Source organism: Streptopelia decaocto, assembly GCF_964273445.1.
Source record: "Streptopelia decaocto genome assembly, chromosome: 6".
Taxonomy (NCBI): domain Eukaryota; kingdom Metazoa; phylum Chordata; class Aves; order Columbiformes; family Columbidae; genus Streptopelia; species Streptopelia decaocto.
In genome coordinates, this window is record NC_138660.1 from 32004206 (window position 1) to 32019346 (window position 15141).

General features: G+C 43.6%; 1 protein-coding gene across 1 annotated transcript; it reads left to right on the top strand.

Moving 5' to 3' along the window:
* Positions 1 to 4997: 4997 nt before the first annotated feature.
* Positions 4998 to 14879, top strand: WDR12 (WD repeat domain 12). Its single transcript, XM_082056100.1, has 13 exons — positions 4998 to 5103; positions 5186 to 5280; positions 7453 to 7547; positions 8204 to 8310; positions 9152 to 9267; positions 9658 to 9812; positions 10461 to 10506; positions 11302 to 11387; positions 11572 to 11712; positions 11822 to 11927; positions 12722 to 12854; positions 13599 to 13671; positions 14414 to 14879. Exons 1-13 carry the CDS (start codon positions 5012 to 5014, stop codon positions 14489 to 14491), a joined length of 1323 nt encoding a protein of 440 aa, XP_081912226.1. The 5' UTR covers positions 4998 to 5011; the 3' UTR covers positions 14492 to 14879.
* Positions 14880 to 15141: the final 262 nt, after the last annotated feature.

Below are 15141 nucleotides of genomic sequence, written 5' to 3' on the forward strand. Positions count from 1 at the left end.
CTGAAAAAATTACAAAAGTTTATTTCAGCCTTCCATACTTTAGCCTCAAGCAAGACATTCCTGCAGGTTGGGGTTTTTTTTCAGTCTTGCAAATTCAGCCTTACAAGTTCTAATGCCATTGCAAGCTAACAGCAAAGCCCTCCAGAAATCTTTGCTGCTTTATCACTTTAATACCCACTACAGAAAAATTTCAGTGTGTTGCTCCAGCAGTTTAGCCTCTTGTACAAGACAATTTGGTTGACTTCTCATTGCACACACAGATACAAAACACACATACACACTCATGATTTTCACCTAAATACGTCCACAAGCACTCAACAAACAACCATACACATCTAGAGAACACTTGGTATTTAAAGATATGCCAGCACTGCTTTACAAAATTAGTAGTAATCTACTGTCACAATCAACAGACAGAATTTCTGTTACTCTATTCTGTCATGCAACCATCTTGAAGTAAACTGCATTTGTTTTAAAGGGTTATAAAACAACATATACCTTAAATGCAATTACTACTGTTAGCCTACAGCAGTAATCTTGGGCAGGAAAAATGTAACATATCCAAAGCAAAATTTGGTATGAATCATGCGACAAAACACAAAGGCAGAGCTCCCTGCACTTTGGAAATTTACCTCCTATCCCAAAGTAAAGCACTTCAAGGAGCCCAGCTGCCCACTATAAACCTACAAGCAAACAGCTAATACTGGACAGTGAGTTGCCACATCCACAGGACAAGGCTTTCACCCAGACACTTCACCCCTTAAAGCAGCAACCATTTCCCACAGTCATAAGCAACGAGACAAAATGACAAATTAACTTGGCCCCATGTTACTCAAGTACATATATACTAGACTACACATACACTATGCCAAACTGTATAGAAGAAAACTTAATTCCTTCAGTTTGGGGTGAGGGAGGGGGAAAGGTGTTCCGGATTTCCCCCCCTCAGTATCTATTTTAAAAACAGGCAACATCATATTAGCACGAGGCTCCTACCAGTTTTATCCACCACACCACACAGTAAATTCCTTGAAATGGACCTTCTTGGTTGTGTTATTTCAACCATTTACAGCTTTAATAAAGAGAACGTCAAAGGCTAGAGAGTCACTGGAAAAGAACTGTACAACCTTGGAAGCACAAATTTATTTTGCTTTGCAAAGATATAAAGGACCACAGGCAAAGTAAATCCACATCTCCTTGGCTTTTGAAGCTGAATAAAGCATCCTGCTGATACAAACAACATTGTGAAGTTAAGCTGCTCATATGCTCAATATACTAAATACTTTAATCTAAAGTAGATCTATTTTTCCATTCAGTTTTCAAGTGATGACACTCCAAACCAAATTGCAAATGAAGTTACCTCACATTTACCAAATATTTTATAGCTTTATGAGATGTTTTAGTTAAAATGTCTAAAGCATATTAGCAGCAAAGGAAACAAAAGACAGAAAACTAGATTTCATCATCACTCAACCATTTCCCCTCAGTTAGAAGATGTAAAGAAGATATGTCAGTTTTGCCCAAGCAGCACATTTCATTATTTGAGATAAGCTGAAGCAGTTTGTTCCAGGGATACTGATGGCACACAGCCTGTGTGTGTTAGAACTTGGCTACAGAACGTAAGGACGACAGCTGTATCAGGACAGACCAAGGGGCCAAGTATCCCAATATCCTGTATCTAACACTGGTTATTAGGAAGATGGGAAAAATGACAACAGCAGGGTAAATACACAGTGATATCTATCCAGCTTCCTCTTTTGAGCAGCCCAGAAACATCTGAAGTTTTATCTTTGTGCTTAAAAAAAGATCTTTAGCATGTTTTTGCCCTGTGACTTTGTCTTATCACTGCTCTAACCCAGGCAAACCATTGGCACACACATCACCCCATCCAGGTTTCATTACCTTAAGTGCTGTGCAACCCCAAACAATTTTTTTGTCTTAAAGAAACATACTTTTACAGATACGTATAAGTATATACATAGTTAATAAATTTTATAGTTGTATAAATGTTGCTAACTGTTACATCCATACATATATGGATGGATATTTTGTCATGAATTAGTTAATAACATGCAAGTATCCCTTATTTTCATAAACACTTTGCATAAGTGCCACAAAAATTTCCAAAGTAACACTACTGTATTCCAGGTTTAACAACAGTTTGAAGTAGCAATGTGGGAGTTTCATGTTAGCGTAAAACAAGATCAACAGCTGTATCCTTGGCTCTCTGTGCCTCAGCTTTAGCTTTAATGCAGCTCCACAGGCTGCTCTCCATGGCGTCCACCACTCCAAGGCTGTTTCCAGATAAAGGGTTGGTGCATTTTAACACCATGGGACTGCTTCCTTCACCCATCTGGGAAGCACTTGGCCCAAAATAAAGGGAAATCTATGGCCATTGCTGTCCTTGGTTCAACTCTACATAGAGAGCAAGCAGCCACAGAAACTGGCATGGGCAAACACGATAACCACCGTGAGCATTTTATGCAGGATCTTCAAGAGAGCAAACACCATGCACTGCAATCCAGCCTACAAGTTACCATCGGCAGTTCAGTTCCAAAGACAAAATGCACTGGTAGTTCAAGATCATTCAGCAAAACACACAAGGCAGTCCGATCTCTGTTTATTTAGCGATCAAGAACTCCCGAGATAACACAGCCGTCAAAGCCTGGGGCACCTGTTGCATAGACTGGGTTCTCACAGCCTGTCATCTGCAGACACAGCTTGTACATCATCAGGCGCTCCCAACAGGAACAGGATTTCAGCGCGCACCCCGAGGTGACACTTTCTCCTAACAGCTGCAGTCCATCCACCCTCTAATCTAGAAGCCCTTACACTGATTCTTAATATATAAACTTTTAAAGACACAAGCAGAAAAGTCAAGCTAGCATTACTTTAAAATTCTATTATTGACCACTCACATCTCTGCCCTGCCTTAAGGTATTAAATGTCTATTTTCTTGCCTCCGACTCTTTATTCTCTTGTAATACTTATACCTACCCACTACAAGCAGTGGTCCTTAAAAACACACAGCTCTAGACTGACATAAATTTGAGGGTTCCTATGAACCCCTGCTCCTGCCTTCCATCCATTATGAGGACTCCTTGGGAAGGCAACGTGCAGCCACATCCCAGAGGAAGGTGCTGCCTTTCAAAACCCCAGAGCTACTTATTTTAACACTGAGTTAACAGTGCAAGATTTTAGTCATAAGAAGAAACCCGGATGGATAAGTCTGCTTTGATAAAGAGCACAATCTACCCTGGATTACTCTGTCAGGAGGGAATTGCCATACGTTTTTCAAGCTTCAGGTCTCTGATGCATATCCATTAAAAAAAAAATTAAAAGGGAAAAACAAAGTTTGAATGTGCAAGTTCATTTTCAGCATTTCTGATAGCAATACTCCCCATACTGGTATTATTTTATACTTCATGACAGGAAACACCTACAGTCAAATGCCTTACCAACAATCTTTTTGGGGTTTTCTGTGAAATGTTTCAGAGGTTTTATAAAAGTTTTTATATGCACAGCTTACAACAATTAAACATTCTCTCTGAAAAAGCAACCCCGATGACATTTCTCCACCACCACCATTATGAAGGGCAAAAATTACAGTAAAACATAACGGGGAGAAAATCTAGGCATAGTGATGCCCTCAACTAAAAGAGCGACAATTAGCTTTATATTAACTTGTACCAGGCTTGAGACTTAGCTTATCTCTGTCACAGAAGACAGTGAAAAATGTACAGATCACAGAACTCCTACTTAAAAGGTTTCTCAAGTTGCTTTTATGTAGTTAACACAAGTATCTGCAAAACGTATCTGTACCAATTATGTTAACAAACAACACCAGATCTTTTAAGTACAGTTCAGAAATAGATGAGATTCCAGAGTCCCACAAAACATCAAGACGTGACACCTGCGCACTCCAACAAGTCACCCCAACCACAGTTACCACACACGGAAAGCTCAGCTGCTCCCCGAGGGGGCACAAGTAACTGTCAAAAAGGCGGGGAAAAATAAAATAATATTAAAAAACCCAAACCCCAAACACACAGCAGGTACTTGCACAAGAAGCTTTCTCCCCAAAAAAACAAATTCACTTACAGAGCCTTCTGGAGCCCACTACGTGTCGGGTTTATCACTCCTACTAAGAAGTTTGTTTATACGTGTCACTTTACATGCAAAGAGTCACAGGCCGGGTCACGCCGAGGCCCCGTCCCCAGCGCGCACCCCGCCCGGGACCCACTCACCGCCCCGCCCGGGACCGAGGACACCCCCGGCGACAGAACCTCGGAAAGCGCCCCCTGCGCTGAGGGGAACGGCGTCACCTCACCTCAGCCCCTGCCCCGCGCCCCTGCGCTGAGGGGAACGGCGTCACCTCACCTCAGCCCCTGCCCCGCACCCCCCGCGCTGAGGGGAACGGCGTCACCTCACCTCAGCCCCTGCCCCGCGCCGAGGGGAACGGCGTCACCTCACCTCACCTCGCCCTCTGCCCCGAGGGGAACGGTGTCACCTCACCTCAGCCCCTGCCCCGCTTCCCCAGCCCTGAGGGAACGGGGTCTCCTCACCTTGCCCCCGCCCTGAGGGGAACGGGGCCACCTCACCCCCTGCCCCGCTTCCCCAGCCCTGAGGGGAACGGGGCCACCTCACCCCCTGCCCCGCTTCCCCAGCCCTGAGGGGAACGGGGCCACCTCACCCCCTGCCCCGCTTCCCCAGCCCCGGGGGGAACGGGGTCACCTGACCTCACCCCTGCCCCGCTCCCCTCGGCCCTCCCGCACCGCTAACACGCCTCCGCAGCACAGCCCCGGGGCGGGGGTGCAGGACGCGGGGTGCGGGACACGCGAGCGGCGGCAGCCGGACTTTCCCGCACCTCAGCCTGGGTCCCGCCCGCGCCGCCATTCTCACCGCCCCTCTGCGCACGCGCTTCGTGCTTCGGCCGCGAGGGAGGGAGGGGGAGGGGGGGAGGGGGCGGGCGCGCGGGGGCCGCCGGGAAGGAGCCCACCTCGCGCGCGGCATGCTGGGAGTTGTGGTCTCCAGGGCAACGCGGCGGCCACGCGGCGGCATCATGGCGCAGCTCACGGCGCGGTTCCGCACCGAGAACCCCAGGTGAGGGGCGCCCGGCCGGGCCGCGGGGAGGGTTGAGGTGGGGGTGACGCAGAGGCGGTGACGGTGCCGTGTGTGCCCGCAGGTACGCCGTGGAGGATGTGCCCTTCTCGGTGCCCGCGGCCTCCGAGACCGCCGATCTCAGCCAGCTCATCAACAAGCTGCTGGCGGCCGGGAACGGTAAGTGCCGGGGCGGGCGGGCGCTTCTACCCAGGGAGCCCAGAGCAGCCCCGGGCAGGCTCTGCCTTTCCTTCAGAGCCGCTCTGCCCTCTACTCTGCCCTGGTGAGACCGCATCTGGAATATTGTGTCCAGTTGTGGCCCCTCAGTTCCAGCAGGACAGGGAACTGCTGGAGAGAGTCCAGCGCAGGGCAACAAGATGCTGAAGGGAGTGGAGCATCTCCCGTGTGAGGAAAGGCTGAGGGAGCTGGGGCTCTGGAGCTGGAGAAGAGGAGACTGAGGGGTGACCTCATTAATGCTTACAGATATATAAAGGGCGAGTGTCAGGAGGATGGAGCCAGGCTCTTCTTGGTGACAACCAATGGTAGGACGAGGGGTAATGGGTTCAAACTGGAACACAGGAGGTTCCACTTAAATTTGAGAAGAAACTTCTTCCCAGTGAGGGTGCCAGAGCCTGGACCAGGCTGCCCAGGGAGGTTGTGGAGTCTCCTTCTCTGCAGACATTCCAACCCGCCTGGACACCTTCCTGTGTAACCTCATCTGGGTGTTCCTGCTCCATGGGGGGATTGCACTGGATGAGCTTTCCAGGTCCCTTCCAATCCCTGACATTCTGTGATTCTGTGATAAGTTCCACTTCACCCTCGTTTCTGGCACGTGCCCCAGGCCGGGGCACCAGCCGCGGCGCTGCCATGAGCAGCCCCACGCTCCCAGCGGGCTGGGCTGAATGGGACCAGGTGAGGCCAGTGGGACGGCTCGGGGCAGGCCCTGCCTGGGACATGGGCTGTCACAGTCAGAAGCAGCGCTCAGGTAACCTGCAGGCCCCGCAGGGAGGTCAGGCTGCAGCCTGAGCGGGTCCTGCCCTCCTGTTCCAGTCTGGCTGTCATAGAGCCATTGAATCACTTTGGTTGGAAGAGACCCTCAGGATCATGGAGTCCAACCGTGACCCAACTCTGGCACTAGACCATGTGCCTAAGAACCTCATCTAAATGCCTTTTAAACCCCTCCAGGGATGGTGACTCCACCACTGCCCTGGGCAGCCTGTTGCAATGCCCGACAACCGTTTCCCTGAAGAATTTTTTCCTGATAGCCAATCTAAACCTCCCCTGGCACAACTTGGAGCCATTTCCTTTTGTCCCATCACTTGCTACTTGGGAGAAGAGACCAACACCCTCCATGCTCCAAGCTCCTTTCAGGCAGTGTGGACAGCGATAAGGTCTCCCCTCAGCTCCTGTTCTCAGGGCTGTCCAGACTGAGGGGCTCTTTGAACTTGATCTGAAGCTCAGCAGGTAGCAGTGCTGGTGGGTGGCCCCAGAGAAACACCCCACACGCTGCATTAGTCTGTGCCCAGCGCCACAGACCATGTTGCCCCAACAGATGGGAATGGAAATGTTCCCCAAAACCTGGCAAAAGAACCAATGAAACCAAAGGTTTGGTTTCTATGAAACCTGTGAGAAGAGCTCAACCATTCTGCTGATGCTAGCTGAAATCGGTCTCACTGACTTGAAATATTTTTTGGGAGGAAAGACACCTGTGCAACATTGTTGAAAAATCCCATTTTCTGTAAGAAGCCAGACCAGTTGTATCTTAACCTGCTGAGACTTCTGCAAGTTGCTTTTAACCCATGAAATTGCAAACAACCTGGAACAGAAGACCAGAGCACAGTGCTCTTGTCAAAATGTGGGGCCTTTGTCAACTCTGCCATTACAGAATGAGGAATAGGAATCAAAAATTCTTCAGATTTTCCTACTGTTGCCTCAGATACATGGCACCAGCTAGTGATGACACAGATGTGGGCAAGCAGTGGCAGGCTCCACACAGAACAGTCATGAAGCACCACAGGGGTTTGATTAGCTGTAGCTACAGAAAAAAAGGAATTAGGAAATAATGTGTTAATAAGAGGCAAATTTAACTCTTTGAACCCCAAGAGCACATTTTCCTTCCTCTTAACTCACAGAATCCCATGGAATTCATGGACTGCCCACTTAAAACTGGGAGAAGAAATCAACTGTTTTATTGTTGTGGGTTTTGTTTTGGTTTTGTTATTGTTTTGGTTTTTGTCTTTTTTAACCTCTTGTTTGCTCCATTCTCCTGAACCAGCCACAGAATGATGCTGTTCTTGATGCTATCAAATAAACAGTGACACCTGAACGTGGATTTTTCTTAATTTGTTTCAGCGGATCACAAGTATGTGGAATTCGACTTCCTTATCAATGGCCAGTTCTTGCGTGTGCCGCTGGTCACGCACATGGAAATGGAAAATATCTCCACAGTAAGTCATACTCATCTTGGCCAGTTATACAGCCTTAGCCAACTTACTTCAATCTGATTTATGTATTACACTGTCATCCTGACCAGGTAGATTTCCTTGCTCGGTTTTATTTATTTTCTGACTTTACCAGGAGAATTTGCTGTATGTTTAAATCCATTCTGAACTGCAAAGTCATTACGGGACTGAGCAGTGCAAGGAACATCATTATCCAATGTCTGTATGCAGTTTAGAGGGGAAATTCTTGTCTTATTCAATTAATCATTAATTTATTTTGGTCTTCTATTGTATTAGTTACATTAGGTTGCAATAGGGAGGTTAGTATTACCTCTAGAAAACGTTGTGAAGTATTGTAGATACTAGTTTTGTGTGGATGAATACTGAAGAAGTGACACCTGAGAAGAGCAAAATTATTTGCTTTTGCAGTCTGCTATTCATAGTAATTTGATAAGTAATTTGATAAAAATATGAAAAGCAATGTATTATAATTCAGACACTTTTTTCTAAACACTTCAGTCCCACTAATGTGGCAAAGGACTTGGATAGTAAGATCTTTGCCCAATAAACTTGTATATTTGGAACATACTACAGTTAAATATGACTGTTATTGATTAAACAAATAAAACCACACTAAATAGGTATTTTGTCTGTGACCTCAGGAAGAAGTGGTGGAAATAGAGTATGTGGAGAAATACATGGCTCCTCAGCCGGAGGAATGCATCTTCCACGATGACTGGATCAGTTCTGTTCAAGGCACCGAGGAATGGTAAACCAAGTTAAAGTTTCTTCCTGCTTATCCCTGTTGTGTGCAGAGGACTCCATGGTGTCCAATGGAGTGGTGTTCTGCCTGTTTAATAATTTTTTCTCCTCTTTGCTCTGTTTTTGTTTTATTTTGTTAACCTGTCAAGTCAGTCAGTGAGCTGCTTTTGTCAGCAGTTCAGGTTTAACACCTGTATTCTGTGCTGCCAGTGACTTTAACACAAGTAGAGAACAGCTCGAGTCACTGAACACGAGATACTGTTAGTGGATAACACCTTTCTCTTAAAGGACAGCAAGATTTCCTTATTTCCCTTTTTAGCTTAAACCCTTGACTTCAAATGTGACATTCGTTAGCAACAAATATAATAGTCAACCTTTATGGAGAGCTTTTCTTTAAACAAAAAACACAACTAACCTTAATTGTCCTTTACTACTGCATTTTCACATACATTTTCCAATCAACAAGGCAAAGTAATGGTTTGAAAATGCTTTAAGGTCCTTTAGTATGAAGGTCCTCTACTATGAACAATAAATTATCTTTTAAATTACGTAAGCGATCTTAAGTGTCACCTCCCAGAATGTGCAGCACTCTCACTGTGTTTCTTTTTGGCCTGTGCTCCTTGCTTTGCAGTTGCAGGTTTTCCTGAAGATTTGCTCTGTAACAGAAAGATTTTCTTTTAATTTTTCCAAACTTTTTATTTTAAAACACACAAGTACCTATATTCTGAATTCGTTTCAGCCAACCAGTTACTGTGCTAATGTTTTTCCAAGTTTCTGGTTGAGGCTTCTTTTCTTGAAAGTATTGTTGATTTTAAAGACAATAATGTTTCAAACTGTGTATCCTGTAGGATATTAACTGGCTGCTATGATCAGACTGCTCGAATCTGGTCTTTGGAAGGAAGATCCATCATGACAATAGCTGGGCATACAGAAGTAGTGAAGGATGTGGCGTGGGTGAAGAAAGGTCAGTATCTGTATTAGGGGAGTAGTAATAGTTTCATTTATTGGGGGAGAAATGTCATAATTCCTCAACCATGAATATTTAATTATCTAAATGCTACAAGAATATTGATCTCTGACAGCGGTGCTAGGAAGTCATGGTGTGAGTAAACCCGTCCTTTAATGAGTATAGTTAGTTTAACATGTACATTGTCTATCCACCTTGCAGTCTTTTAGCAAATATTGGTACATATATTTATATGAACTGTACTTGCAGGATAACATGATGTAAACTGAGATATGCACAACTATCTATTTGTATCTTTCTTCTTTGACTAGAACAATTACATATAGACTAAAAAGACTTTGGAAAGCTGAGTTTGGTGCAAGCATGCCTGTTTTTTTTTTCCCTCAGATAGTTTATCGTGCCTGTTGCTCAGTGCTTCTATGGACCAAACGGTTCTGCTATGGGAGTGGAACGTGGAGAAAAACAAAGTGAAAGCCCTTCACTGCTGCAGGGGACACGCGGGGAGTGTCGACTCCATAGCTGTGGATTGCACGAGAACCAAAGTGAGCAACTCCTGGAAAGGAACCTTTGTCTTTTGGAATGTTAGCAGCATGTGTGGGAACAGCGCAAGAGTGGCAAGGAGGATAATTTTAAACACGCTCAAGTGGCTTGCAGCTGGGGTGTAGAAAAACATATATCACACAAAAATGAATGTGCTCTTTGCATTTGTGGCCTTGGGTTGTTCTTGCGACCTGCCTGCACTGGCTCACACATACCCCATACCTCAAAAATCCTCTTTTTGTCCCTGATTAGTTAGTAGTCATCATGTTACTATGACTGACGCACTGATAAGTTTCCAGTCTTGTCAATGGTGGTTATTGAGGATTAGGAGTGCTACATCAACACCAGGCCATCTTTTCAAAGTGATGCACTTAACCTCTAATATCACAAAAAGCTGAAGGTGACTTTAGACAGCACAAGGCCTTAGACTGCTGCTCTTGACTTCTGTGAGTCAAGTTGATTTTTTTGGGGGGGGATTGGACTAGATGATCTTCTGAGGTCCCTTCCAATCCCAAACATACTGTGTGAGCCCAGCACTGTTCTTCACGTGTTCTGACCCACTGGTTAATTTCTCGAGCAGGAGGTGTATTCAGTGTGGCTTACAAGGTCTGTCTGGATCAACTTTTAACAAAATGTTTCTGTTCATACAGTTCTGCAGTGGATCCTGGGATAAGATGTTAAAGATCTGGTCTGCAGGTAAGATAAGCATAAGCACAGATTCTTAGCTTCTTAAACCCTGTACTTACAACAACCTGAAAGATGGATATTTGAATACATTTTTCTTTAAGAAAATTTGAGTCTGTAACATTAACAGCTAGAACTTCTTTTTTTGTAAGCTTTGTATTGCTGTACATCACTATATTAAGTTATTGTTTTGCTTGGTAACACAATTTCTGATATGGCTATCAACTGTGTGCTGATATTTATTCAGAACACAGTATTTTATCTCTTTCATTTATTTTTAATGGATTTATATACATTTGCAGGTTTGAGTGTAGACTTCTTACAAATCAAAAGTTTGTGGGTTATTTTCCTGTTCTATTAGTGACACCATAGCATGGAGGACAGTAAGATGACTGGGTCTTTTCTAGAAATGTAGTGTAATCCCATTTGATCTGAATGCTTGCTTTCACTGTTCCAAGTCATATTCTTTCACATTGGGAGTATAGATGTAGGTATTGTATTTAAGAGAAAGATTGTGTTTATCACAAACCTTGAATTACTGTTGGAAGTTTCCATGAGTAAGGATGGTCTTAAAAATTCATTGGGACTTCATTTTAAAACTGCATGACATGGAAATATAACTTAATTTGTGTTCATTTTCCTCTTGCTCAAAATGGAGATAATACTGATCTGATCAGAGGCATAAGGTTAAAATATTCACGCCTCATAGACAACTTAGGTACTGTAAATATGGGGGTTTGCTTAATTACCTATATGGAAGTGCAGTTCAAAAACCTATAGATCAAGTCTGACTGTCCTCTGTCGCAGTACCTACAGACGAAGAGGATGAAGTGGAAGAAGGAGCCAACAGACCACGGAAGAAGCAGAAAACTGAACAGCTGGGCCTAACAAGGGTAAGATGATATGTCCAGGATTTTACTTTGGAACTGTGGCCACACAAAATAACTTCTCTTTGTTAAAAGTGACTATATGAAAACCTCTGATGATATGTCTCAGGCTAATCAGACACTTTTTTATTTGTTGAAAGAATAGATTTTTTGACAATATTCGATCTAATCTCTCACCTTTAAATTCTAGACCCCCCTGGCAACCCTCTCTGGCCACACAGAAGCTGTCTCCTCTGTGCTGTGGTCAGATGCTGAAGAAATTTGCAGCGCATCGTGGGACCACACCATTAAACTCTGGGACGCTGAGACTGGAGATCTCAAATCAACTCTGGTGAGATCATTATATTTTGTCTGTAGGTTCAGCTGAAATCCAGCTCAAAGAAAAAAGTGGTGCAAAATGGTAGCTCCTCTCTTAGAGTTACTATTTTGTTTTCTGATAGACAGGAAACAAAGTGTTTAATTCCGTGTCCTACTCACCGCTGTGTCGACGCCTTGCGTCTGGGAGCACCGATAGGCATATTAGACTGTGGGATCCTCGCAGCAAAGGTGAGCAAAATCATTAATGTTCTCAAAGTCACTTTCTCAAAATCAGAACTTCTGCCTGTTGGGACACATTTCACAAAGTGTTTTCTGGTCCCTTTGCTTGAAATGAGCCATTTGAAGGCTTTTGTTATATACAAACATGACTGTTTTCCATAATCTGCTGCAAGATTTCCTTTGATTATTCACCTGATAATTTAGAAAACTAACTCATCTTAAATTTTCCTTTTTTTTATTACCAATGAAAGTTCAACTGTGCAGTTACAGGCCTGAACTTTTTTTTTTTATGGTAAAGTTCACACCTAATTTGGTCAGACCATCATTACAGTGAAATAGTAGTCGCTTTGCTACAATATAGTGGGATGCCATGTCTGACAGGGTTATGGATAATTTATGACTGAGCCTACCAGATTTATTTCTTAGACATGCGTTATTTGTTTACCTTCTATAAATCTAATTCAGAGTTTACCAGTATTCTTATATGTTAATAATAAAAGCAATTTTTTGTTTGCCTTTTTAAAAAAAAATCTTTGGAAATACAATATAGTGAGAAGGAAATACATTTTCAAGGTTTGGGTTTCTTTGGTTTGGTTCCTCCCCACCCCAAACTTGTGTGGCGTATACTTTTGTTTGTTTTCTTTAAAGTTCACTTTGATTTTTGAAGTTGAAATTAGTGGTGGAAGAAACATTTGGAACACAAATATGTTACTGACTGCTTTTCTCAGATTTTGTACCCATCTCAAAAGTACTGGTTTCACTTGGCATCTGCTGATGTCTTTTTTTCCTCTTTTTCTGTGCAGATGGCTCCTTGGTTCTCCTGTCTCTGACATCTCACACGGGCTGGGTGACATCTGTGAAGTGGTCACCTACCCATGAGTATCAGCTGCTCTCTGGTTCTCTGGACAACATTGTGAAGCTCTGGGACACAAGGAGGTAAAATAAAGACGGTTTCTTTGCTGTTCAAACGCATGTAAACAGGGTTAGCTTATCTAATGAAACAGCAAAAGCAGAAATTCCTGTGGCATTTGTGAAAATCCTGTAGGTTTTAGGAATCAAGCATATAACAAAAAGGGAGAAAAATACTTGTAGTCTGCTAGAGGACCTGTGGCTTAGCAGCTGAGGGAGCTGTAGGGTGTTCCAAAATGGGACTCACTTGGCATTAACAGCAGCACTGATTGACAGGCAGAGGGCAGCAACCAGAACATTGCTACTGGGATTAGGAACAGCAGAAGGTCTGCTAACCATTCCTCAGTTTTAAGGAACATTTAAGACATTCTAAGGAATGAAGCTAACGGTGAAGTTTCACTGGATACTCTTTTCAGACCTGTCATTATGAATTTCCAAGCAATGCAGTGGTTTTCATTCAGAAGACACAAATGGCTTTTCTGGTAAACACACAGAGTCAAGCAGCATCACACATGGAAGAAGGAAACTGTATAGTAAACTGTTCCTAACAAGCAGATTGATTAAATTTTAGCCTCAAGGTAGTTTGCAGCCAGGTGAAAAATGTTGCTGCTTTTCTCTTTGGGGATGTAGGAGACGCTAACACTTACCTTAGGAGGTCCAGAGAAAGCAGAGAAATCATCACAGATGATAGATATCTGTACTCTCTGAAAGCATTTATAACTGCTTGATGTAACTTCAAATGTGTGACTGTAAATACCTGTGTCTTACCAGCTGCAAAGCTCCTCTGTACGACCTGGCTGCTCACGAAGACAAGGTTTTGTGCGTGGACTGGACAGACACAGGGGTAAGCATCTGAAGAGCAAGTTACTGAATTAATACACATGTCGCTTAGGAAGAGGGCTAAAAGCAGCCACAGACTATTTTTGCCTTAATGCTTAAAGACAGAAGAGAATGGGAAGTTTTAGTTGTGCTGGGGCTAGTACTGGGTTGATAACTGGGTGTTACTGTTATACGCACTGCGGCACTTCCCTGTGCTGCTGTGCAAAGGAGGATTAAGCTCAGTAGCATTCAGTTGGCATTACCCATATATTCTAAACGAGGAGAGACATGAGACCAGCAGCACAGCGCACTAAGAAAATACGTGTTCCAAGGTACCATTTGCTGCCATGGAGATGAAAGCAGCAGCAAGAACCGACAGCTGGAGTTTGGCCCTGCATGTATAAGGGAGGAACTGTATAATCCTCTCTAGCAAGCTGTTTGGCTACTGCAGTGGTACATGTGTATAAAATGGGAAAAAAAAACCCATTTTCTTAATGTTCAAGATTCTCACTATGGCTCCTCAGTAAAAGGCAAGAGAAGCTTTAGAAGTTTTCCTGCAAAAACTTTGCTTTTAATTTTAGGAGACGGGTAAGAGACAAGATTGCTCCCACCCTTTGATTCTGGGTTATAGTCAGGCATTAACAGTTCATTATTCATTACTTCTTTTTATGTCTTCAAAGAAAAGAAAGAAAATCAGAGTCCCCAACTTTTGTGTAGGTATTTAGCTTAGTTCTGATATTAATCACAGTTCTCTTTTCTCTCATCAGTTGCTACTGAGTGGAGGCGCAGACAACAAACTGTATTGCTACAGATACCCAGCTACAGCCTCTGATGTTGGAGCATGAAAATCAACAGCCAGGGAACGTAAATAGCAAGATTTTTGCAGCAGTCACTCAGTGTCAGCATCCTCCACAACCCGCTTCTGAAGAAAAGAGTTTCTGTTGCTTTGAGAGCTGTTGTTCCTGTTCTATTGATCACCTGTACCCATACTAGTCACAGTATAATGGCAACAAGCAGTTACAAATGTGATCAGTGTGAAACAAAGCAAAGGGCATTTCCTCCCTTTTTGATGGCTTCAAATCAATATCTTTTAAAGGACTATCTGTGTAGCCCTTTCAGTAAGGAGTAAACTATTCCTGATACTTAGAGAAAAAAATACTCACTGGACTAAATTATTTTTTAAGTTTACCTGCTTTCCCTTGAAAAAAAAAAATAAAGCTTTTATCTACAGTTCATTGCTTTAGTGCCTCACTTGAGATTAAAAAGTTCAGCTCTCCTTTCAGTATGGCTGTTGGCAGTTCTTATGATTAGGTCCTGAATTCTTTCTAGGATGAAGTCTTAGTATGTTTGCAGTGTAAATGCTGTGATATAAAGGAACTTGATGGATTTACTGGCAGATGCAACATTCCAATATTTTGTTGCTCGTAAGTTAGGGCTGTAATTCACTTTATAAGAATCTGCCTGCCTTGTGCCACAGCACATGGTATGTTGCAGT

Excerpts from the sequence above, each read along its gene's own strand:
- WDR12 (XM_082056100.1), top strand. The coding sequence starts at position 5,012 with ATGCTGGGAGTTGTGGTCTCCAGGGCAACGCGGCGGCCACGCGGCGGC. Across the intron at positions 9,268-9,657 it reads TGTGGCGTGGGTGAAGAAAG|ATAGTTTATCGTGCCTGTTG; the intron begins GTCAGTATCTGT and ends TTTTTCCCTCAG. Across the intron at positions 11,928-12,721 it reads GTGGGATCCTCGCAGCAAAG|ATGGCTCCTTGGTTCTCCTG; the intron begins GTGAGCAAAATC and ends TTTTCTGTGCAG.